The 23,887-nt window shown below is 47.6% G+C and overlaps 1 protein-coding gene and 1 pseudogene across 1 annotated transcript; both read left to right on the top strand.

Moving 5' to 3' along the window:
• The first annotated feature begins 6,651 nt into the window (after window positions 1-6,651).
• Window positions 6,652-8,030, top strand: LOC109749986 (aspartic proteinase CDR1-like; annotated as a pseudogene).
• A 395-nt stretch (window positions 8,031-8,425) lies between these two features.
• LOC109749988 (uncharacterized) lies at window positions 8,426-12,607 on the top strand. Its single transcript, XM_020308928.1, has 3 exons — window positions 8,426-8,602; window positions 11,549-11,665; window positions 11,762-12,607. Exons 1-3 carry the CDS (start codon window positions 8,426-8,428, stop codon window positions 12,605-12,607), a joined length of 1,140 nt encoding a protein of 379 aa, XP_020164517.1.
• The last annotated feature ends 11,280 nt before the right edge of the window (window positions 12,608-23,887 follow it).

Below are 23,887 nucleotides of genomic sequence, written 5' to 3'. Positions count from 1 at the left end.
CGATGCAAATATACATCACGAGATGCATCTGGTCCAAAACTAGCCGCCGCCCGCGAACGCCCAACCGCCATTTCATTTCCGTTCTCGCCCGCCCGCGCCCGTCCGCCCGCCCGCGACCCTCCCGGCCGCCGCCGCCCCCCGCCGTCCGGCGCCGCCATGGCCGATGCCGACGACCCCGCTGCCTTCTCCGCCGCCACAGCCGGTGGGCTGACCCACGTGGCCGCCGCCGCTGCCATCCCGCCCGCATCCGCGGCCATGCCGCCGCCCCGGCCGGTGGCCACCGCGCAGTCGGCGAAGCCGGCGAAGGGACGAGGAGGCAGCGTCAAACGGCCGGCCAACCGCAGCCGCAACCCGGCCGACAGTTCTACGCGGCCGGTGAAGGTCTCAAAGACGGCGGCGGCCTCCTCCAGCAGCCACACATCCATTCCTCCACCTCCCCCTCCGCCACCGCCGGCCGTGGAGGAAGATGTGGCCACGCCGACGGCCACCGCCTCCAACATGTTCGACGAAATGTCGCAAAGGTATAAATTTTGCGGTTGTGCTCTCGTTTGTTGTTTCAAATTTTTTGTGTCCTTGATTGCTTGTGCGTGCAATTGTAGTGTTGATGATGAAGCTTTCATGCACGCAACAACTGTGGCAAATGATGATTACATATATGAGTCACAAGAATATGAAACCCAGTATGATGATGACAATCTTGATGTGGATGATGAGGGCTTCATTGTCAAGGGAAGAAGTGGCAATTATAGCACCGCGGAGGATGTGTTGATATGCACCGCTTGGAAGAAAATCTCTCAAGATGCAAGCGTTGGAAGCGACCAAACGGTGAGCACCTATTGGAAACACATCAAGGAGTATTTCGACGAGCGCAACACAAGTGGTATCTTCTGTTCGAGCGACTCTCTACGCCAACGTTGGTCCACCATCAACACCGAATGCTCAAAGTGGGCCGGTTGCTTGGCAAACGTTGCTCGCATGAACCCAAGTGGTTGCGGTGATAGTGATTTGGTAAATATTTCCTCTTCGTCCGTGCTTTGTCAAATATTTTCTCTTTGTTCAACATGTTGATGATGATATGTTGCTTGTTCTATTGTGGAAAATGATTGCACAAGGATTGTTTCGGGAGAGGAACATGAAAGGCGAGAAGAAGAAAAGGAAAGGAAAAGCTTTCACTTTTCATCATTGCTACAAAGAGCTCAAGGATGTGGAGAAGTGGAAAACTAGAGAGACTTTTGAATTCGTCGAAGAAGAAGAGTGTGTTGGTTGAGGATGAAGAAGATGATGCCATTGAAGAGACGACCCCCACTCCTAACTCCGCGACAAAATCTTATAGACCCGATGGAACCAAGAAAGTGAAGGGAACCAAGGCCGGAGACAATGATCTCAAAGAAGGATTTGATGCCATTGTCATGGCAAGGAAAGAGTATGCCGAAGAGAAAAAGAATCTTGAAGCTCAAGGAAATAGAGGAGAGGAGTGAGGCGGAGCGGCGAAGGGCGGCGGCCGAGGAGAAGAGGGCGGCAGCCGAGGAGAGGTTGGCCGCGGCCGAGGAGAGGAAGGTGGAACTAGAGGAGAAGAAGGCCGCGGCCGACGAGAGGAAGATGGTAGAAGAGAGGACACTCAAGTTTATGTTCATGGACACATCAACTCTTGATGCCAAGGCAAAGGCATATGTTAAACTTTGTCGCGATGAAATGCTCATGAAGAAGCAAATGCTCATGAGGCAAATGATGATGGGAGGAGGCATGGGAGATGCCATGGGTGGAGCCATGGGTGGTGCCATGGGTGGTGCCATGGGAGGTTACATGAACATGATTGGAGGTGCCATGAGTGGTGCATTTGGCGGAAACATGGGCGGTGGGTTCGGTGGCAACATGGGAGGTGGCTTTGGCGGCATGGGAGGTGGCTTTGGCGACATGGGAGGTGCTTTTGGCGGCAACATGATGGGTGGCTTGGGAGGTGGCTATGGCGGCAACATGAGTGGTGTTGGAGGTGGATATGGCGGCAACATGAGACGCAATGAAGATGGTTCCGGTGGAGCTCACGGCAACGAGAGTTCACCGCTTGTTGAGAACGTCGACAAAGACGGTGATGGAGATGATGATCGTACCACGGTTCACAATACCGGTGGTGTTGATGACCCAAATGAGTGATATTCATGTGCATTTTAATTTCTAGGGCGAAAAACTTTGATTGAGACGATGCTCTTTTGATAGACAAATTTGATACTATGATGGTGATGCCCTTTTGATTGAAACTATGATGATGATGCACTTTATTTTCAAATTTTAGTTTCTATTTGAATGCAAAAGCGCGGCTGAACAGTGGCTGGTAGCAGCCGCGCGGCCGTTTTCATCTTCATTTTGGACCATCTATTGGAGTTGCAAATTTGGACCATCATTTTGGACCATCTGTTGGAGTTGAGCTTTTTTCGGAGCTCCAAAACGCACTTTTTGGCGGTCCAAATTTTACAGCTCCGGTTTTGGACCATCTATTGGAGATCCTCTAACATAGTAGTAGTGTCATAGGTTGTTTCATTTATTAGCTCATAGACTCATTTGTCTCGGGAAGCGCTATGTTACAGTAACATATTATGTTACCACAAGCACCTCTTTTCTCATTAAATACTTGCCACATAAGCAAAACTGTCTTGGGTTGTGTTAAGTTACTACCTGAGTTACCCCCACTATGGCTAGCCTTAGGTGAGGAAAGGATTTATTTACCTTGGCGTAGCCGCATAAATACGTTACAGGTGCAAGATAAACTGTTTTTCTTTCTTTTTTGCAGGGACAAGATAAAACTGCCTTGCTAAACCTATTCAAATACTGCCTACATTTCGTACTATACAAAGCAAAACATAAATACGTAGTAATACTAATAGCATTCTAAAGGAACAAATAAAAATTGCAAAGCCCCAAAACAATATAATTCTAAATGTACGGGCCTTCTACGGAGGTTTTACAGGTCTTCTTATAACTAATCTTCTCACCCCCTCTAAATTTCAGAGGGGGTGGGCCCCCATCCTGATTTCTAACCAATCAGAAAACCGCAGCTAAGCCTCTCCCTTAACCCGTAAATGCTCCCCGTATGTGTAGCATTGCTTGCCCAAAAATGATAAATTTCGAGCATGGTTAATAATATATCCAACATCCAGATATATGAAGCTGTCAATTTCAAAAAAGAAAATATGTAGTTGACATATCACATATAACCAACCTAATAGCCTACTTGTATAATAGTTAGTCCTTCTACTATGCCATGTTATTAATATATGACCCATCCTACTCCCTTTACCCCCGCCAAAAAAAAACCCATCTTTTTCTCTCGCAGAGTGTGTTAGGGCACGTGTTACAACCGCTTCTCTTCCCTCTTCTCCAACTATGTAAAAATCAGATGTGGCATCTTATAGCCCGCCTATGTCTCCCTATTGTACCTGCTCTTACCCATGGAACCTTCCTCCTGAATTTCAGTCCCCCCCCCCCCTTTCCCTCCTAGTCACCTTCAGGTTGTGCATACACAGTGGCTAACCCTCTCAACCGTGCTTGGCGACACGCGTTGTTTCAAAACCTCAAAAGCTTATCGGGGATAGATAGGATAGACCAACTACGCAATGTGACAAATTATATGAAATCAGGAGTCACACTTCAAGAAATTAGACACACTCTACGTGACACGTGGCTATCACAATCTCAAAGCATCTGCATCCCATCACTATTTCGTATTTCCTATTTCGTATTCTCCAATACCTATCAATTACAGTCAACTTGACGGCGGTCGCGCGCCATCGGAGCAGCATCACGACAGCGCAACGTTGAGCCTCTCCTCGCACAGAACAACATCATATAACCGCGGCGCCGAATTTTCATCCAGCGGAGAAGCAGCATGACAACACATGTCAAACCAACATTGAGCCCATGTCTTCACAAGATTCCCTCCCACCGCCTCGAAATGGGAGGTGTCAAACTCTAAGTCCAGAACTTCCCTGTCGGATAGTCCTGTTTGTGAAGCAAGTGCCACATCAATGTTTTTAGTGGAAATTTAAACATCACACCACCCATTTATACATATATTAGGGCCACATGTAGATGCGGGAGGTTTTTCGACCCTTCGCCGTGTGGTTTCGGACGAATTCCTGATCATGCATCAAGTGTGTCAAAAATGACACCCAATACACAACTGAACCCTGAACAGGATTTGGTCACCAAAATCAAGTCTTGAAAACTTGGTTTCTATATGCTCCCATCTCCGTTTATATTATGCATGCTCCTTCGGCTTTCTTCTCTATAGTTGTGTGCTTTCTTCTCCATTCCATCGGGAGAAAATAGATTATGTTCTCATATTCCTCACTTCATGCTAACTCAGCTCCCCATTGATTTGCTGTGTGTGTCATCATCTTGGAATGAGCACGAGATCCCATGCTTCATGGTAACCTTTAGGAAATGGATCAACGTACCGCCATCTTGTATCAAACCAATGGATTCCATCCCATGTGCACCCCTGGCCTTCAAAAGAAAGAACAATGAGTCTGAAAGATTTAGCTACCAACATATCTTAATGTACGATAATAAAAATATAAACAGTATCTTATCATGCACATTAAGTATAATACAAATTTTGATGTAAAACAACTAAGCATGCTAGTTTGTTTTTCCTTTAGAGTCATCCCTGGAATTATGCAAGACGCTCGTGCATCTACACCATCATTTCATGAGTAGATCAGCAGAGAAGAGTGAATTGAGGTAAAACAATAATAAAAATGAAAAAACATAAAAATAATCACGCAGACACATTTGGTACTCACAGCTCTCAACAGTTCTATCTAGCAAATCTGAAACCAAACAAATCAACTCCACTCGTAAAAGTAATGGAATAAAAACTGCAGGAAAGCAAGCTACTACATATGTAGTAGTATATACTAGAAGGGTTGAGTGCACTTCGCTTCGCCATTGGAGTTGTTGGGATTTCGTAATTTTTGTTTCTTATTTGGCTTGGCGCGTGGGGAAGATGTTTTTTTAATATGGTGTATTTGTGGGCTTTCTTGGCAGTGTCATTCTATGATCTGCAAATCAAAGCATACTTACGTGGTAGTTTTTGCATTGGTGGATGGCCGCATGTATTATATTGATGCTACGATGTCACATGTTGGCGCTAATTTCCTTTCTAGATGGCGAGAGTATGTGTGGGATTGGTGTTCTGTATTTTTTAGTCTGTTTGTTGCCGATTAATCCGAGAAATCATTGGCCAGATCAAAATCATGAATCAAATTCAGTATTGAATAACTTAACTGAATGAAGAGCTCCTCGAGAAATTATTGACCCAGTCAAATTCATCAACCAAATTAGAAATGGAACAACTCAATTGAAAGAGACGGCTTCAAAATTAAGGAGCATAGTGTATTAGATCATAAAAAACAGTAATTGCATCGATACATATAGCAAGGTAGCAACAGTCACCCAACCAAAATAATAGTTTATCATACGAATGGACGGTTGGCCGGATATTATCCAATGTAGCCGAGTGCATTTTGTCGACCCCTTGGCTTGCCGTAGACGATGAGTTTTCAGATTTTTTAAAAAGAAAATGTATTATGTACGCCGTCACGATGTCATCATGTGCGGTGAGCATGACCACCTGATGTGGTAATTCGCCGCGCGGGCCATAATAACACTTGAATTTTATCACTATACACAAAGTTTTTTTTCCAATACGCTGAGTGTTTTCGAGTAGTACCATGGTGTATGTGGTGGTGCGCCGAGACTCCGCTCCGTGCGTCTTGGCATCGACACACGGCTTAGAGGGCCATAAGCCGAGTGACTGACATAATACTCTCGCGTAACTGAGAAACACAAGACACAATATGTTTTTCCTGCAAACCAATCTGTGGTTGGATGGTTAGAGGGACGGTGGTATCCCCAGCCCACCAGGGTTCAAGCCGTGGTGCTCGCATTTATTACTGGATTTATTTCAGTATTTACGGTGATGCGCATTCAGTGGGAGGAGACGTTCCCGTCGACGACGAGGTGCCTACGGTGACTTCGTAAATTTCATAGCCTACGGTGACTTCGTAAATTTCTGATGATATGGCGGCTCAGTCTTTCGGAGGTGCTCATAGGGATAGGGTGTGCGTGTGTGCCTTTATAGGGGTGAGTGTATGCGCGTGTATATTACCGCTTGCGTCTGTACTGTGTTCAAAAAAAAATGTTTTCCTGTATTGGCAGAATCATTTTCTTTCACGAGGAAAACACAAAAGAATTATTAAGTTTAGATGAGAAAGTGAGGTGAACATAATAAAGAAAAAAATAGGAGAAAATCATGCAGTAGTTTAACCGTTGCCGTTTCTGAATGATTTAATGTCCCTGCCATTTTTCTGGCGGAGGAAAAGAATCAATCAGCTGCCTGTCTTGCCAGTTGCCACTGGGATATTCGCATGCTAGCAAATTAACAAGTGATCACAAAAAAAACTTTAAGCACGAACCTAATTACCGCCTTCAAATCTCTAATCTCTCTCCAATCAAATTATTGCAGGGAATTATCAATTCTTGCTTACCTCATTCGTCTCCCCACCCCCCCTATTAATACTGCACCAGCAGCAGAGGCCATTAGCAATCGACCGGGTGTAGAGCTACTACTGAGAGAAGAAGAGTTAGGACACAATGGCGGGTACGACATGGCGGGCAGTTTTGCTCCTTGGCGTCGTCCTGACGGCGCGGCTGTGCGGGTGCACGGCGTACGTCGGCGCCGGGTTTAGTGCGGAGTTCATCCACCGGGACTCTCCCAAGTCACCGCTCCACGACCCGTCGCTCACCTGGCACGACCGCGTGATTGCCGCCGTGCGGCGTTCCACGGCGCGCTCGTACACCGTCGGCGATCCTTCCGGCGGCGTGGCTGAGATCAGGTCCAGTCCGTACGAATACCTGATGTACGTCAACATCGGCACGCCGCGCACCCGGATGCTCGCCATCGTCAGCAACGGCAGCAACCTCATGTCGTTCAAATGCACCAATGGGACCTCCGGTCCTCCGCCAGCCGCTGGGGCCGCACCGGTGAGCTACGCGTTCGACACGTCCTCCTCCTCGTCCTACGGCTTCGTGGCCTGCCGGTTGCCCTCGTGCCACGCGGTCCGCGGCACCTCCTGCGACGCCAACTCCCTCTGCCAGTACCACTTCTCCTCCGGTGACGGCTCCACGACGGACGGCATCCTCTCCACCGAGACCTTCATCTTCGACGACGCTCCCGGCGGCTGTGTTGGATGCCGCGAACGTCCGCAGCTGCAACTAACCAGAGTCAACTTCGGCTGCAACACGAACACGACCGGCGGCAGCCCGTTCCTCTTGACCGGCAACGTCGGCCTCGGCGCCGGGAACCTCTCCCTCATCGACCAGATCGGCGCCCAGACATCGCTCGGCCGGAGGTTCTCGTACTGCCTCGCGCCCTTCTCCGTCAACGCCTCCTCCATCATCAACTTCGGCGCCCGCGCCGCCGTGACGGAGCCGGGCGCGGTGACCACGCCGCTGATCCCCTCGGCCGTGGACGCTTACTACACCATCCTGCTCACGTCCGTCAAGATCGGGAACTCGACCATCGTACCCCCGAAGCGGTCCCCCGTCATCGTCGACTCCGGTACGCCACTGACGTTTCTCGACAAGGCGCTGCTGAACCCGATCGTGGAGGAGCTCAGCAAGAGCATCAAGCTCCCGCGGAAGCAGTCGCCGGAGAAGCTGCTGGACCTTTGCTACGACGTGGGCGGGACGGTTCAGGACTGGGTGCTGGAGAAGCTTTTCCCGGAGGTGACGCTGGGGTTTGGCGGCGGCGCCGTGATCACCCTAAAGGCGAAGAACGCGTTCGTACAGCCGCAGCCGGGGACCGCGTGCTTGGCCATGTCCGCGGCGACGGACAATGTGGCGGTCATCGGTAACATCGCGCAGCAGAACTTCTGGGTCGGCTTCGACCTGGACAAGGCGCCATCACCTTCGCCTCTGCAGACTGCGCCAAATCCTACCCCTCTCCTCCCGCCTCTAATCACCCTGAGTAGATATAGCTAATCACCATGAGTAGATATAGCTAATCATCATGTAATAACTAGGATTATCGAATAACTAATAACCCCTACGTCTAATGTTTTGCCATGCATGATGCATCTATGCATGCATGCGTTGATGTGTCTTCAGTGCCTGGGAAATTGGACCATGGATGCAACATGTAATTTCATCTCCGAAACTGCTTTGCATACGATATGCATGACCTGCAGGACCGATAATGCTAAGGGCGCTGATAGGCGCCGGCAGTCCGGCTGAACAGTTCGGCCGGACTAGCCCCAGCCGTCCGATTGGGTCAATTTGATCCGTTCGATACGTCGTTGTCTTCATCAACACACTTGTACGAATGAATCTTTTCTGTATCTCATCGCTCCAGTCCATCTCACCGGCCATGCGTGTTCTCCCGTCACCGCCTCTCGCCAGCCATCCTCGCCAGCCGTCCTCGCCGGCCGCCCTCGCCGGCCGCCGCTGGTCGCCGTCCTCGCCGGCCGTCCTAGTCGCCGGCTGCAGCCCTTGCCGGCCGGCCTCGTTGCAGGCTTCACCCATGCAAACAGATGCATTCCTGCGGGTTATAGCTCCTGTGCGGGACGGTTGCAGCTCCGGTGTGCGACAGCCACAGCTCGTCGGCGTGCTCGCCGGCGCTCATGCCCGATACCCCCGGCGTAGCTCGCCATCCCCCATCGCCCATCATAGCAAAAGTCCTCACTAGTTAGTAGCTTTTGCGGTTGTCGGTTGAAGCAAAAAGCAACGCGGTTGTAGCACGGGGTCGACGCCGGTGATGGTTTGTAGCAAAACGAGGCATCGTTCGCCATCCCGGCCGGGTTGTATCTCTGTCATGAATGGATGTAGCAAAAGAAACAGCCGGTTCCAGCAATAATTTACTCTGGTTCCAGCAAAAATTTCACGAACATCAAACTCCAACAAATTTGATTGTAGCAAAAGAGATAGCCGGTTCCAGCAATAGTTTACTCTGGTTCCAGCAAAAATCCCACGAACATCAAACTCCATCAAATTTGATTGTAGCAAAAGAAACAGCCAGTTCCAGCAACAAATTACTCTGGTTCCAGCAAAAATCCCACAAAACATCAAAATCCAACAAATTTGATTGTAGCAAGAGAAACAGCCGGTTCCAGCAACAATTTACTCTGTTCCAACAAAAATCCCACAAACATCAAATCCAACAAAAGTTGATTGTAGCAAAAATAACAGGAGGTTCCAGCAACAAAAAACAGTCGCTGGTCGCAGCTACCCGCGATGACAGTTGCAGCTTAACGACGAGATCACAGAAAAAACGTTGCATCCGCAGGTCGCCGATGCTGGAACCACGCAGTAGAAAGCTACAACCGTATGTCGCGGTGCTGGAACCGGCGGGAGAAAAAGCTACAACTGCAAGTCACCGGTGTTGGAGCCGGGGAGAAGAAAAGCTGCAACCGCATGTCGCCGGTGCTGGAACCAGGCAGTAGAAAGCTACAACCGTATGCCACCGATGCTGGAACCATACAGTAGAAAAGTTGCATCGCGGTACTGGAAGAAGAAAAAGCTACAACGGTACTAGGAGGTGCAGGAGCCGGGGAGAAGAAAAGCTGCAACCGCATGTCGCCGTGCTGGAACCGAGCAATTGGTGACGTGTTTTGCCCCGACGGGAGGGTGATTTGCTGCGACCGACGACCGTCTTTGCTGGAACCAAATGAGCTATTTGCTGTGACCATCTAACTACAATGGCTGTGTTCGAACCATGGTCGTCGTCTCCCTCGGAGAGGCTTCACAGCAGGCTATGGATGTGTGGCCCGCTCGCGTCGAAGAGGGGCAGAGGGCGGGCGGCCTACCTGGCGGGGAGGGAAGGGGAAGGGTCTGTGCCCAGCTCTCCTGAGAGAGCCGGGTGCGGCGGCGGCGTGTGCAGGTAGTGACGCCCCCGTGAGGAATGAAGGAAGTCAGAGGTAGGAGGTGACAGGAGAATGTGTGGATCAGAGCGACTCACGCGTGGATAAGGCTGAAAACTGTCTCGCGTGGAAACGTCCAGGAGACACACGATTGTACTAGATCGCACGGCTCGCGCTTGACCGGCCGAATCACTCGGCCGGCATGCCGTACAGAAACATTTCCCTAATGCTAAACACACGGACCCAATACAGACTCCTTCCATCTATCTAAGACTAGTCAGAACGGGTAGTAACTTAGACTAGTAACATGCATATGTTACTAGTCTATGTTACTACCTCCACAGTGGGTAGTAACATATGTGTTGTGTCATGCATCACTTCATTTATTACGTTATAGACTCATCTTTTTTTGATATGTGTGATGTTACAGTAACTAGCTATGTTACCACATGCCTCTATTTTTTCATTAATTACATGTCACATCATCTATTTTGCCTAGATAAGTGTGATGTTACCATCATCTATTTTGTCTAGATAAGTGTATATTACTCCCGCTGTGGGTAGTCTAAACTGCCCTCCCCGTGGTGGGGTGCCTCCCTCCCCCTTATCCAATCACAGTCCGTTAGGGCATGTACAACGGCATCCAGTGAGGCGTCTATAACGCATGCCACGTGAGATTTTTTATTAGATGGAAGAGAGAGAATATGAAGAGAGAACGAGGGTGTCTGTAATTTGGCAGCCGGTCTAATCCCAAAAAGGTCGCTACTTACCGATAGCCGTTTTTCCGTTGTACGCTCAGGCCGGTGCTAATCTGCTGTTTCTCCGCCCAACAGCAGTATCCGTGATGCCCAGGTTAGTTTTCAGATCCTAATTTCCTGGGTGCTATAGATGGAAAATAGACGACCTATTCTAGATGATATTTTTCCTAGTACTGTCTACAGTGACGTGGATGATTGTTACAGACTCCAAGGTGTCTCAACTATTGTACATGCCCTTAGTGTACGACGGGGGTGCTGGCTGTCTGCTACACTTTGATGACATGGATGGACGAACGGGCACTATCGTGTAGAAATCCCTCTCAGGTTAATTGTGATATCTGTGTTCTTCGATTTTGCTAAATCTAAATTGTTGGAAATTTTCGTATGTCAATAAATTGATAAAAGAGGTCAAACATGTCATGGTAGCATCATCACAATTTAGTTGGTCGATGTTGTGCCTGAAGCATAGGGCGTGGATAAGAACCGTACCAATTTGAGTTGGTCGATCCATCATAGGGCCTGGTAGCAGCGACGATACCTCTAGTACCAGAGGCGTGTGTGACAACGACAAAATCATGGTGCTTCGACTGCCTGGCGGCGATTACTATATTTAGTAATTTGTGTTTAGTTCTGTTTAGTTCTTTGACTAGCAGTTTGAAGTTGTGACTAGTTATTTAGTAATTTATGTAAATTACTATATTGTATTGTTCAGTAATTAGTGTGTATTACCGTATTGTACAAGTACAATGTATGTCAACATATATGTTTGGCAACTTGGCAATTGCTATATGTTGATCAATATACATGCATTGTTTTATTTACAACACAATTAATTTGCTATGAGAGTAAATTAATAAGCATGATGATTGCATGCAGGATATGGCTGACATATCTAAAAAAGAATTTGCTGAACTTGTCGTCGATGGTTCCAACTATTTGACATGGGCAATGGATGTCAAAATCAATTTGACAGCCAAGGGACTCAATTCCGCTGTAACTACACCTGCCCAAGGGACTTCCTCCATAACAGACATAATAACGTATTCAACGTTGCACTTCATTCGACATCATCTTCACCCTGACCTGAAGACAGAGTATCTGATGGAGGAGAGCCCTCTGACACTCTGGAACTCCTTAATGGAGAGGTATGATCAACAAAGGGCGGTGATGTTGCCTGAAGCGCAACGGAAATGGGCGCTAGTCCGATTCCAAGACTTCAAGTCTGTAGCTGCATACAATTCTGCTGTTCATAAGATCAACTCCAAGTTGAGATTCTGCAATAGTGCAGTTTCTGATGCTGATCTTATTGAAAAGACACTCTCTACTTTCCATCCTTCTATGAGGATACTTGCTGAACAGTATCGTCGGCAAAAGTATAAGAAGTATTCTGAGTTGATTTACTCGTTGCTTCAGGCAGAGAAGCACAATGAGCTTCTTGAGCAGAACAATTTGGCTCGTCCAACCGGAACGATGCCTCTGCCTGAATTGCACTTCAACTCTAAGAATACTCAAAGGTTCAATGGTTCCAAAAAGAACCATAGGACATTCAATGGAAAGTGGAAGCGTAATGAGAAGCAGAATAAGTATGGAGTCAAAAAGGGCAAAGGTTCTTTCAAGAAGAATGAAAGGGCTAGCAACACTAGTTGCTTCAGGTGTGGTTGTAAGGAACATATTGCAAAGAAGTGTGACACTTCGAAGCATTTGGTGGAATTGTACCAACAGTCACTTGGAAAGGGCAAGAAGGCTCAGGGGAACCAGTATGAAGCACACTTCACTGGCAATGAAGATGGCACCCCTACGGTTGATGGTTCTCGAGATGATTCTCCGAACATGGACAACCAGGAGCAGAATCAGCAAGTGGAAGATCCAATACTAGATGTCGATGACATGCTAGTGGAATTTGGTTCTACTGACATATATGGAGACCAGATTTAGTCTCATTTGTCTAAGTATTGTAATGATGTCATTAGACATATTACATGTGTTGTAAAATAAGTTATGTCCTTAGACATAATGTGTTAGCTATGTCGTGTGACATAGGGCTTGTAATAAGTACAAGCCATATATAGTTTGTAATGTATGTACTGATTCTATATGAGTTTGATTATATACTGAACTTTGTTCTTTTACTCTATAGAACTTCAAGGAATAATACAATGGAGTAGGAAACGTGTTTAGTGGATAGTGGATCTACTAGCACGATACTTAGGGAGATGAAGTATTTCCAGACACTCAAGAAGAGTAATGGAAGTGTCATGATAATTGCTGGTCGAGACACGGTAATTGTTGGTTCTGGTCAAGCTACAATTACACTCCCTATGGGTACTAAATTAATAATCCCGGATGCTCTACTGTATCCAGATTCTACTTGTACCTTGCTGAGTTTTAAGGATATCCGCAAAAATGGTTTCCATGTGGAAACTAATGAAGAGAGTGGGGCTGAATGCCTACTCATAACTCAACAAAAGGGATTTCGAAAGGAAGTCCTTGAGAATTTGCCTTCTCTATCTTCTGGGTTGTATTATACATACATTTAACCAGAGACGCATATGGCGTACAAGATAGTTTTTCAGAATGCTGATAAGTTCAAGATTTGGCATGGTCGCCTGGGTCATCCTGGTGTTGGGATGATGAGAAAAATTATTGATGGTTCTGTTGGACACAACATAACAGATAGAAAGTTCCCAAAATCATCAGATTTTATATGCACATCATGTGCAACTGGGAAATTGATCACAAGGCCATCTTATGTGAAATTAAAGGACGAGCCACTTGATTTCCTTGAACGCATTCAAGGAGATATTTGTGATCCAATACAACCGTTATCTGGACAATTTAGATATTTCATGGTCCTAATTGATGCATCAACAAGATGGTCAAATGTGTGTCTACTGTCGACAAGGAACCATGCTTTTGCAAAGCTAATTGGTCAGATCATTAAATTGAGAGCAAATCATCCTGAGCATAGGATAAAAACCATTAGAATGGATAATGCTGCAGAATTCAGTTCTCGAGCATTTAATGATTACTGCCTAGCTTTGGGCATTTCTGTGGAGCACTCGGTACCTTATGTACATACCCAGAATGGTCTTGCGGAATCACTTACCAAGAGGATCAAGTTGATAGCAAGACCACTCCTGCAGAATAGTAATATTCCAGCTTCATGTTGGGGTCATGCAGTTTTACATGCTGCAGAATTGATACAAATTCGACCAACTGCATATCATACGGTCTCCCCATTGCAGTTAGTCCGTGGAAACCAGCCAAGTATTTCCCATCTGCGGTAATTTGGTTGCGGGGTATATGTACCGATCTCATCACCGCAGCGTACACCGATGGGCCCTCATAGACGAATGTGGATCTATGTGGGGTACAATTCTCCGTCAATCATTAAGTACCTGGAACCCCTGACAGGGGATTTGTTTACAGCCTGGTACACTGACTGCATTTTTTATGAGGACAATTTCCCGGCATTAGGGGGAGAGAATAACCACAAATAATGCCGAGAAATAGATTGGGATGTGAAAGGCATCCAGTCCTTATATCCATGTACGAATGAGTCTGAACTGGAGGTTAAGAAGATTATAAATTTGCAAAATATTGCAAATAATCTGCCAGATGCATTTACTGATTATAAAGGTGTCACAAAATCAAATGTTTCCACTATGAATGTGCCAGAGAGAGTGGATGTGACCCATAGATCTACTCAGCCACCTAAGAGGGGGAGGAATCTGGACACAAAGGACAAGGCTTTGCAGAAGCATCCAAGGGGAATGAGGAGTCCTCAAAAAGTAAATGCAAGTCAACAAGATGTTGATATTCAACCCAGGGTTGAAGGACACCTGAAGGATGTTGGACATCCAGAACCCGGCACCGGTGCGCACACAAATTTTGGTGCTGGGACATCGGAAGACCTTGATCCAATTGTTGAGGGAAATCACGAAGGATCAAAAGGTATTGATGAGATATCCATTAACTATATTGATTCAGGAGAATCATACAATAGAAAGACTACAGTTGTCGACATTTATTTCTCCTCTAGAATGGCAGAAGGCCTTGATTTGGATTGCGAACCTAAGTCCATGGCAGAGTGCATGAAGCGCTCACACTGGTCCAAATGGAAGGCAGCAATTGAGGATGAATTGTGCTCGCTCATAAAAAGAGGGGTATTTGCTGCAGTAATACCCACTCCTTAGCACGTGTTCCCTGTGGGAGCAAAATGGGTTTTCGTTCGTAAGAGGAACGAGAACAATGAGGTGGTGAGATATAAGGCGAGGCTTGTAGGACAGGTGTTCACGCAGAGACCCGACATCGATTATGATGAAACATATTCTCCTGTTATGAGTGGAACAACGTTCCGATATTTAATATCACTGGCAGTGAAAATGAATTTGTCTATCCAACTGATAGATGTTGTGACTGCATATTTATATGGGTCACTAGATTCGGATATTTATATGAAAGTTCCCGAGGGAGTGAAGCTTTCGAATCCAAAGGCTAATCGCAACATGTATTGTGTAAAGCTTCAGAAGTCATTGTATGGCTTGAAGCAGTCGGGAAGAATGTGGTATAACCGACTGAGTATATTTCTTCTTCAGAAGGGTTACTCAACTAATTAATAATGATTGCCCATGTGTGTTTATTAAGAAATCTAAGAATGGATTTTGTATTATTTCTGTGTATGTGGATGATCTGAATATCATTGGGACTACACAATAAATACATGAGGCAACTAATCATCTTAAGACGGAGTTTGAGATGAAAGATCTGGGTAAGACTAAATTTTGTTTGGGCTTACAACTTGAACATCTTCCTTCAGGAATACTTGTTCATCAGTCTGCTTATATCGAAAAGATTCTTGAGAAATTTAATATGGATAAAGCATATCCATCGAAAACACCAATGGTTGTTAGATCTTTTGATAGAGATAAAGACCCATTTAGACCTAAGGGTGATGATGAAGAGGTATTAGGACCTGAGTTTCCTTACCTCAGTGCTATTGGAGCACTAATGTATCTAGCAAATTGCACCAGGCCTGATATATCATTTGTAGTAAATTTATTGGCTAGATTTAGTGCATCACCAACAAAGAGGCATTGGGTTGGTGTGAAGAACATTTTTAGATATCTTCAAGGCACCAAAGATCTTGGTTTGTTCTATCAGAGAAATCAAGATAATACCATGGTGGGATATTTTGATGCTGGATACCTATCAAATCCCCATAATGCCAGATCACAGACTGATTTTGTCCTTCTTGAGTGGAGGTACAACCTTTTCTTGGAAGTCGGCAAAACAAACTCTGGTGGCTACGTCCACGAATCATTCTGAAATTATTACTTTGTTTGAAGCATCACGTGAATGTGCATGGCTTCGCAGAATGATAAACTTTATTGAAAGTACAGGTGGGATTGGATCATTGGAATCACCCACTATTATCTATGAAGATAATGCTACATGCACTACACAGATGCAAACATGTTATATAAAGAGCAATATTACAAAGCATATTTCTCCTAAATTATTTTATCCCCATGAGTTACAAGAAACTGGGGAGATAAATATTTTGCAAACGAAGTCATGTGATAATCTTGCTAATTTGTTTACAAAGTCATTACCAAGTTCTTTATTTGAGAAGTACATCAATGGAATTGGTATGAAACGACTTCGAGACTTGCAAAGTTCCGGGGGGGTGTATCCCTAAATGATAATCTGTTTGTGATCCTCGGACTTTTGATATTGCACTCTTTTCCTTTATAAGTTTTTCCTGAATGGTTTCTTATGAAAGGTTTTTAATGTGGCAATAGTAATGCAAGCATTTTGATATGTCAGTTTCTCCTTATTTTCCCACTGGGTTTTTGGAAGGAGTTTTTGATGACATATTGTGCATATCTCCTCATATTTTTCCTACAGGGTTTTTTGGAGGAGACTAATCAAGCTGATCATAATGATGATGATGATGTTTACAAGAATAATTAAAGTAGAGATTAGGGGGAGTGTTAAGATTTAGTTAATTAGTTTAATTAAAAGGAAATCCCAGCTTTTCCAAACCGACATGCGTGTGTGCTTTTCTCACCGAGGGGATGCGCCCGTTCTCTCTCTCTATCCTAACTGACGCAACCTTTAATCCCGTCACCCTTAAACCATCACGGCTGTGCAATGCACCCTTTCAGGGAATGTAAATGTACAGTTCATCGTCATCAATGGAACACTCATTACTGTTCACGCACAGTTTCTTTATAGTTGTCACCCCAGTCGACGATGCTGCGACTGGTTCACACCGAGGCATGGCACGGTCGCGGACGCTGCAACGATGCGAACGGTAGATGGGGTTGGTACTACCACCGGCTGGCGGCGTTGCTGCAAGCCGGCCAGCGACGACATGCACAATTGTAGATGGCAATGGGCCCGGAAACCCGCATCCTCGCGGGTTTTTAACCTATTAGGCGACGGGGATGGACTTCTTTTTATCCCGCGGGGCCGTCTTTTTATTCCGCGGGGCCGCTACACAAGGTGCCACTGTTTCCCATGCCATACTCTTCATTGTCGGGCCCGAAACCCGGACGATGCCGGTGGATGTTAGATCAACGATGGATCCATCCTGGGACGAGCCAGCGACATCCACTACGAGGTGGTTGCGGTCCCCGAACTGGTGCACCATACAGGGCACCGAAGAATGCGACTCCGCCTCGCAGCCGCCCACCACTGCGAGGGCTGCCGCCACCTCCTGCGCCCGTTGCCTCGCACGGCGGTACGCCGCGCCATGTTTGCGTCGGACAACACCCATGGTGCTTCCATGGCCTCGGCGCGCCAACGGAGGAGTTGCGCATCCGCCATCGCGTTCGGACGCCAGGCGGACCGCACCGCCTCCGGTGAGGTAGCGATGGGCTGATGGCACACCTATGGGCGGATCCATGCGTTATTTCGGCGGACGTAATGGATTCCCGACGGAAGGAGTCTGAGCGCGACCTCGCACGGGTCTCCTCCCGGGAGTGGCGGTGCGCAAGACTGAAGGCCATTCCTGAAGGAAATATGCCCTAGAGGCAATAATAAAGTTGTTATTTATATTTCCTTATATCATGATAAATGTTTATTATTCATGCTAGAATTGTATTAACCGGAAACTTAGTACATGTGTGAATACATAGATAGAGTGTCACTAGTATGCCTCTACTTGACTAGCTCGTTAATCAAAGATGGTTAAGTTTCCTAGCCATAGACATGAGTTGTCATTTGATGAACGGGATCACATCATTAGAGAATGATGTGATTTACTTGACCCATCCGTTAGCTTAGCACTATGATCATTTAGTTTATTGCTATTGATTTCTTCATGACTTATACATGTTCCTATGACTATGAGATTATGCAACTCCCGAATACCGGACAAACACTTAGTGTGCTATCAAACGTCACAACGTAACTGGGTGATTATAAAGATGCTCTACAGGTGTCTCCGAAGGTGTTTGTTGGGTTGGCATAGATCAAGATTAGGATTTGTCACTCCGTGAATCGAAGAGGTATCTCTGGGCCCTCTCGGTAATGCACATCACTATAAGCCTTGCAAGCAATGTGACTAATGAGTTAGTTACGGGATGATGCATTATGGAACGAGTAAAGAGACTTGCCGGTAACGAGATTGAACTAGGTATGAGGATACCGATGATTGAATCTCGGGCAAGTAACATACTGATGACAAAGGGAACAAAGTATGTTGTTATGCGGTTTGACCGATAAAGATCTTCGTAGAATATGTGGGAGCCAGTATGAGCATCCAGGTTCCGCTATTGGTTATTGACCGGAAATAAGTCTCGGTCATGTCTACATAGTTCTCGAATCCGTAGGGTCCACACGCTTAACGTTCGATATTATGAGTTTAGGTATTTTGATGTACTGAAGGTAGTTCGAAGTCCCGGATGTGATCACGGACATGACGAGGAGTCTCGAAATGGTGAGACATGAAGATTGATATACTGGAAGGTTATGTTTGGACACCGGAAAGGTTTCGGATAGGTTCGGGCATTTTCCGGAGTACTCGGGGGTTACCGGAACCCCCCCCGGGGGGGGGGGGGTTAATGGGCCTTCATGGGCCTTAGTAGAAGAGAGGAGGAGGCGCGCACCCCCCGAAGCCCAATCCGAATTGGGGAGTGGGGCCGGCCCCCCTTTCCTTCTCTCCCTCTTCCCCTTCCTTCCCCTCCTAGTTGGACTAGGAGAGGGGGGAACCTACTCCTAGTAGGAGTAGAATTTCCCCCTTGGGGCGCGCCCCATGAGGCCGGCCGGCCCCCTCCTCCACTCCTTTATATACGGGGGAGGGGGCACCCCATAGACACACAAGTTGATCTTTTAGCCGTGTGCAGTGCCCCCCTCCACAGTTACACACCTCGGTTATATTGTCGTAGTGCTTAGGCGAAGTCCTACGCGGTAACTTCATCATCACCGTTGCCACGCCGTCGTGCTGACGGAACTCTCCCTCGGCCTCAACTAGATCAAGAGTACGAGGGACATCATCGAGCTGAACGTGTGCTGAACACGGAGGTGCCGTACGTTCGGTGCTAGGATCGGTCGGATCGTGAAGACGTACGACTACATCAACCGTGTTGATATAATGCTTCCGCTTTCGGTCTACGAGGGTATGTGGACACACTCTCCCCACTCGTTGTTGTGCATCACCTAGATAGATCTTGCGTGATCATAGGATTTTTTTTTGAAATTACTGCGTTTCCCAATAGTGGCATCCGAGCCAGGTCTATGCGTAGACGTTATATGCACGAGTAGAACACAAAGAGTTGTGGGCGATAATAGTCATACTGCTTACCAGCATGTCATACTTTGATTCGGCAGTATTGTTGGATGAAGCGGCCTAGACCGACATTACATGACCGCGTTCATGAGACTGCTTCTACCGGCGTGCTTCGCACAAGGTGGCTAGGGGATGTCTGTTTCTCCAACTTTAGTTGAATCGAGTGTGACTATGCCCGATCCTTGTTGAAGGTTAAAACAGCACACTTGACGAAAAATCGTTGTGGTTTTGATGCGTAGGTAAGAACGGTTCTTGCTATGCCCGTAGCAGCCACGTAAAACTTGCAACAACAAAGTAGAGGACGTCTAACTTGTTTTTGCAGGGCATGTTGTGATGTGATATGGTCAAGACGTGATGAGATATAAATTGTTATATGAGATGATCATGTTTTGTAAAAGTTATTGGCAACTGGCAGGAGCCTTATGGTTGTCTCTTTATTGCATAAGATGCAAGCGCCATGTAATTGCTTTACTTTATCGCTATGCGATAGCAATAGTTGCAAAAGCAATAGTTGGCGAGACGACCATGTGATGACACGTTGATAGAGATCATGGTGTCATGCCGGTGACGATGGAGATCATAATGGTACTTTGGAGATGGAGATCAAAGGCACAAGATGATGATGGCCATATCATGTCACATATTTTGATTGCATGTGATGTTTATCTTTTATGCATCTTATTTTGCTTAGTTTGGCGGTAGCATTATAAGATGATCTCTCACTAAATTTCAAGGTATAAGTGTTCTCCCTGAGTATGCACCGTTGCGACAGTTTGTCGTGCCGAGACACCATGTGATGATCGGGTTCTTGTAGTGGAGGAGATTTGTAACGCCCGGATAATCATGCTACAGTAATCCCACGCTAATCATGGCACGTCACTTTGGTTACTGTTGCTAACCTCGCAATGATTCGAAAACGTTTCAAAATTTAAATACAAAATAAGTCAAACAATTAAAGTTTTTAGAAGTGGAAACAAAAATGCTCGGGCGGTGCCGAATATTACAAAAATAATTATAGTAAAGAAAACACAAATTTATAAAATTCTTAAGTGCTCTAAAATTAAATAAAATAGAAAAGGAAAATAAACAAAAGAAATAAAAACAGAAAACAAGCAAATACAAAAAAAATAAAAAGGGAACCCCCCGCTGGGCCCTTTGGCCCAGCTGGCCATCCACGCGGGCCCCCAGCCGCCCGAATGGGCCGGCCCACCCCGCGCCCCCACTCCCCTTATCCACTCCACCGACACCCCGTCGTCCCCTCCCCACATTCCCCACTCCTCTCCTCTCCTCCCCGCTGGATCTGGATCGGGAGGAGGCCGATCCCCTCGCCCCTCCACCACCGACGCCGCCTGGACCACGCCGGACCCCGCCGCTCGCCGGACCTCCCTCACCGGCCTGCCCCCACTACGCACGTCATCCCCGCCTTCCACCCCGAGCCCCGCTGCCCCAGACCCCGCGCCCCCCCCCCCCGTGAGGACCCCCATCCTTCTCCTCTTCCCCATGCCCCGCCAGTGCGTGCCCGCACGCGCCCGCCGTGGCCGCGTCCGGCCACTGCACTCCGCCCCGCCTCTGCAGTCCCGTCGCCTGCCCCGCACCCCCCCTGTCCAGCGCGCACACGCCGCGGTCGCCGCGCCCCGCGCGCGCGCTCGGCCGCGCTCACCGCCGCGCCCGCACCTTGCCGAGACCCCACGCCTGCGCTCACCTCGCCCCTGCACCGCCCCACGCTCCGCCGTGCCGCACCCGCCCCTCCATCCCGTGCTCGCCCGCGACCGCCGTCGCCTCTGCCACTTTGCCCCGTGACCACTTCCTCCGCCCCGCACGGCGCTCGCCGCTCGCCCCGCCTCCGCCCACCGTGGCCCTCGTGCTCCGCTGCGGCAACCCCCCGCCATGGCCACGGCCCCGCCCTGCCCCGGGCAGGCTACGGGCGCCCGTCGCCCACGCCCACGCTCGTGCGCCCGCGCCCGCGCCGCACACGCGCGCCGCGCCCGCCTGTGGCCCCTGGGCCACTGCCAGGTGGGGCCCCGCGCCCCTGAGCCACTGCCCTGGGCCCGAACCCCCTATGGGCCATAGACAGGTGGGCCCCGCGCCCAGAACGTAATTAAAAAAAGAAAAGAAGGGAATTAAAAAGAATAATAATATATAAATAAATAAATAAATAAATAAAGAAAATAAAAATAATTAATTAATTAGTTAATTAACCCTATTTAGATTAATCTAATTTAATTAATTAGTTTAATTAATAGTTAATTAATTAGTTAACCCTAATTACCCTAATCAGTCTATGACATGTGGGACCCACGTGTCAGATGACTGCTGACGTCAGCATGATGTCATCGCAACACTGTTTCGGATAATGTATATATTAAATAATTAAATAAATTCCAGAAATTAATAAATTCTTTTAAAATCAATATAAAATAAACCGTTGCTCAGATGAAAATACTTTGTACATGAAAGTTGCTCAGAACGACGAGACGAATGCGGATACGCAGCCCGTTCGTCCACCACACATCCCTAGCATAGCAAACAGGCAACTTTCCCCCTCCGGTTCGTCTGTCCGAAAACGCGAAACACCGGAAATACTTTCCCGGATGCTTCCCCTTCGTCGGTATCACCTACCACCGCGATTAGGGCACACCTAGCAACGCTCATTGTCATGTCATGCATCGTCATGCATATGTTTGCATTATATTTATTGTTTCTTCCCCCCTCTTCTCTCGCTAGACACCGAGACCGACGTCGCTGCTGGTGCCCCGACCGACTACGCTGTTGACGACTCCTTGCCAGAGCAACCAGGCAAGCCCCCCCCTTGATCACCAGATATCGCCTATTTTTCTCTATACTGCTTGCATTAGAGTAGTGTAGCATGTTACTGCTTTCCGTTAACCCTATCCTGATGCATAGCCTGTCATTGTTGCTACAGTTGTTACCCTTACCTGCTATCCTACTGCTTAGTATAGGATGCTAGTGTTCCATCAGTGGCCCTACACTCTTGTCCGTCTGCCATGCTATACTACTGGGCCGTGATCACTTCGGGAGGTGATCATGGGTATGTTCTATATACTTTATATACATGACACATGTGGTGACTAAAGTCGGGTCGGCTCGTTGAGTACCCGCAAGTGATTCTGATGAGGGGGCTGAAAGGACAGGTGGCTCCATCCAGGTAGAGGTGGGCCTAGGTTCCTGACGGCCCCCGACTGTTACTTTATGGCGGAGCGACAGGGCAGGTTGAGACCACCTAGGAGAGAGGTGGGCCTGGCCCTGGTCGGCGTTCGCGGATACTTAACACGCTTAACGAGATCTTGGTATTTGATCTGAGTCTGGCCATTTGGTCTATACGCACTAACCAACTACGCGGGAACAGTTATGGGCACTCGGCGTCGTGGTATCAGCCGAAGCTCTTTTTGACGTCAGCTACTGAGTGGCGCGCGCCGCATTGGACCGTAAGCTCGCGCTTGTATTAAGGGGGCTAGGTCTGCTTCCGGCCGCGTACGCAACGTGCAGGTGTGCAATGGGCGATGGGCCCAGACCCCTGCGCGCATAGGATTTAGACCGGCGTGCTGACCTCTCTGTTGAGCCTAGGTGGGGCTGCGACGTGTTGATCTTCCGAGGCCGGGCATGACCCAGGAAAGTGTGTCCAGCCAAATGGGATCGAGCGTGTTGGGTTATGTGGTGCACCCCTGCAGGGAAGTTTATCTATTCGAATAGCCGTGTCCCTCGGTAAAAGGACGACCCGGAGTTGTACCTTGACCTTATGACAACTAGAACTGGATACTTAATAAAACACACCCTTCCAAGTGCCAGATACAACCCGGTGATCGCTCTCTAACAGGGCGACGAGGAGGGGATCGCCGGGTAGGATTATGCTATACGATGCTACTTGGTGAACTTACCATCTACTCTCTCCTACATGGTGCAAGATGGAGGTGGCCAGAAGCGTAGTCTTCGACAGGATTAGCTATCCCCCTCTTATTCTGGCATTCTGCAGTTCAGTCCACCGATATGGCCCTTTACACATATACCCATGCATCTGTAGTGTAGCTCCTTGCTTGCGAGTACTTTGGATGAGTACTCACGGTTGCTTTTCTCCCTCTTTTCCCCCTTTCCATTCTACCTGGTTGTCGCAACCAGATGCTGGAGTCCAGGAGCTAGAGATCCCGAGGATGATTCTACATGGAGTTCGGCTTCGAGGAGTAGTTAGGAGGTCCCAGGCAGGAGGCCTTGCCTTTTCGATCGTTGTTACTTTTGTGCTAGCCTTCTTAAGGCAAACTTGTTTAACTTATGTCTGTACTCAGATATTGTTGCTTCCGCTGACTCGTCTATGATCGAGCACTTGTATTCGAGCCCTCGAGGCCCCTGGCTTGTATTATGATGATTGTATGACTTATTTATATTTTAGAGTTGTGTTGTGATAT

This window comes from Aegilops tauschii, chromosome 3, assembly GCF_002575655.3.
Source record: "Aegilops tauschii subsp. strangulata cultivar AL8/78 chromosome 3, Aet v6.0, whole genome shotgun sequence".
NCBI classification, from domain to species: domain Eukaryota; kingdom Viridiplantae; phylum Streptophyta; class Magnoliopsida; order Poales; family Poaceae; genus Aegilops; species Aegilops tauschii.
This window is presented reverse-complemented; position numbering and strand designations above follow the sequence as displayed.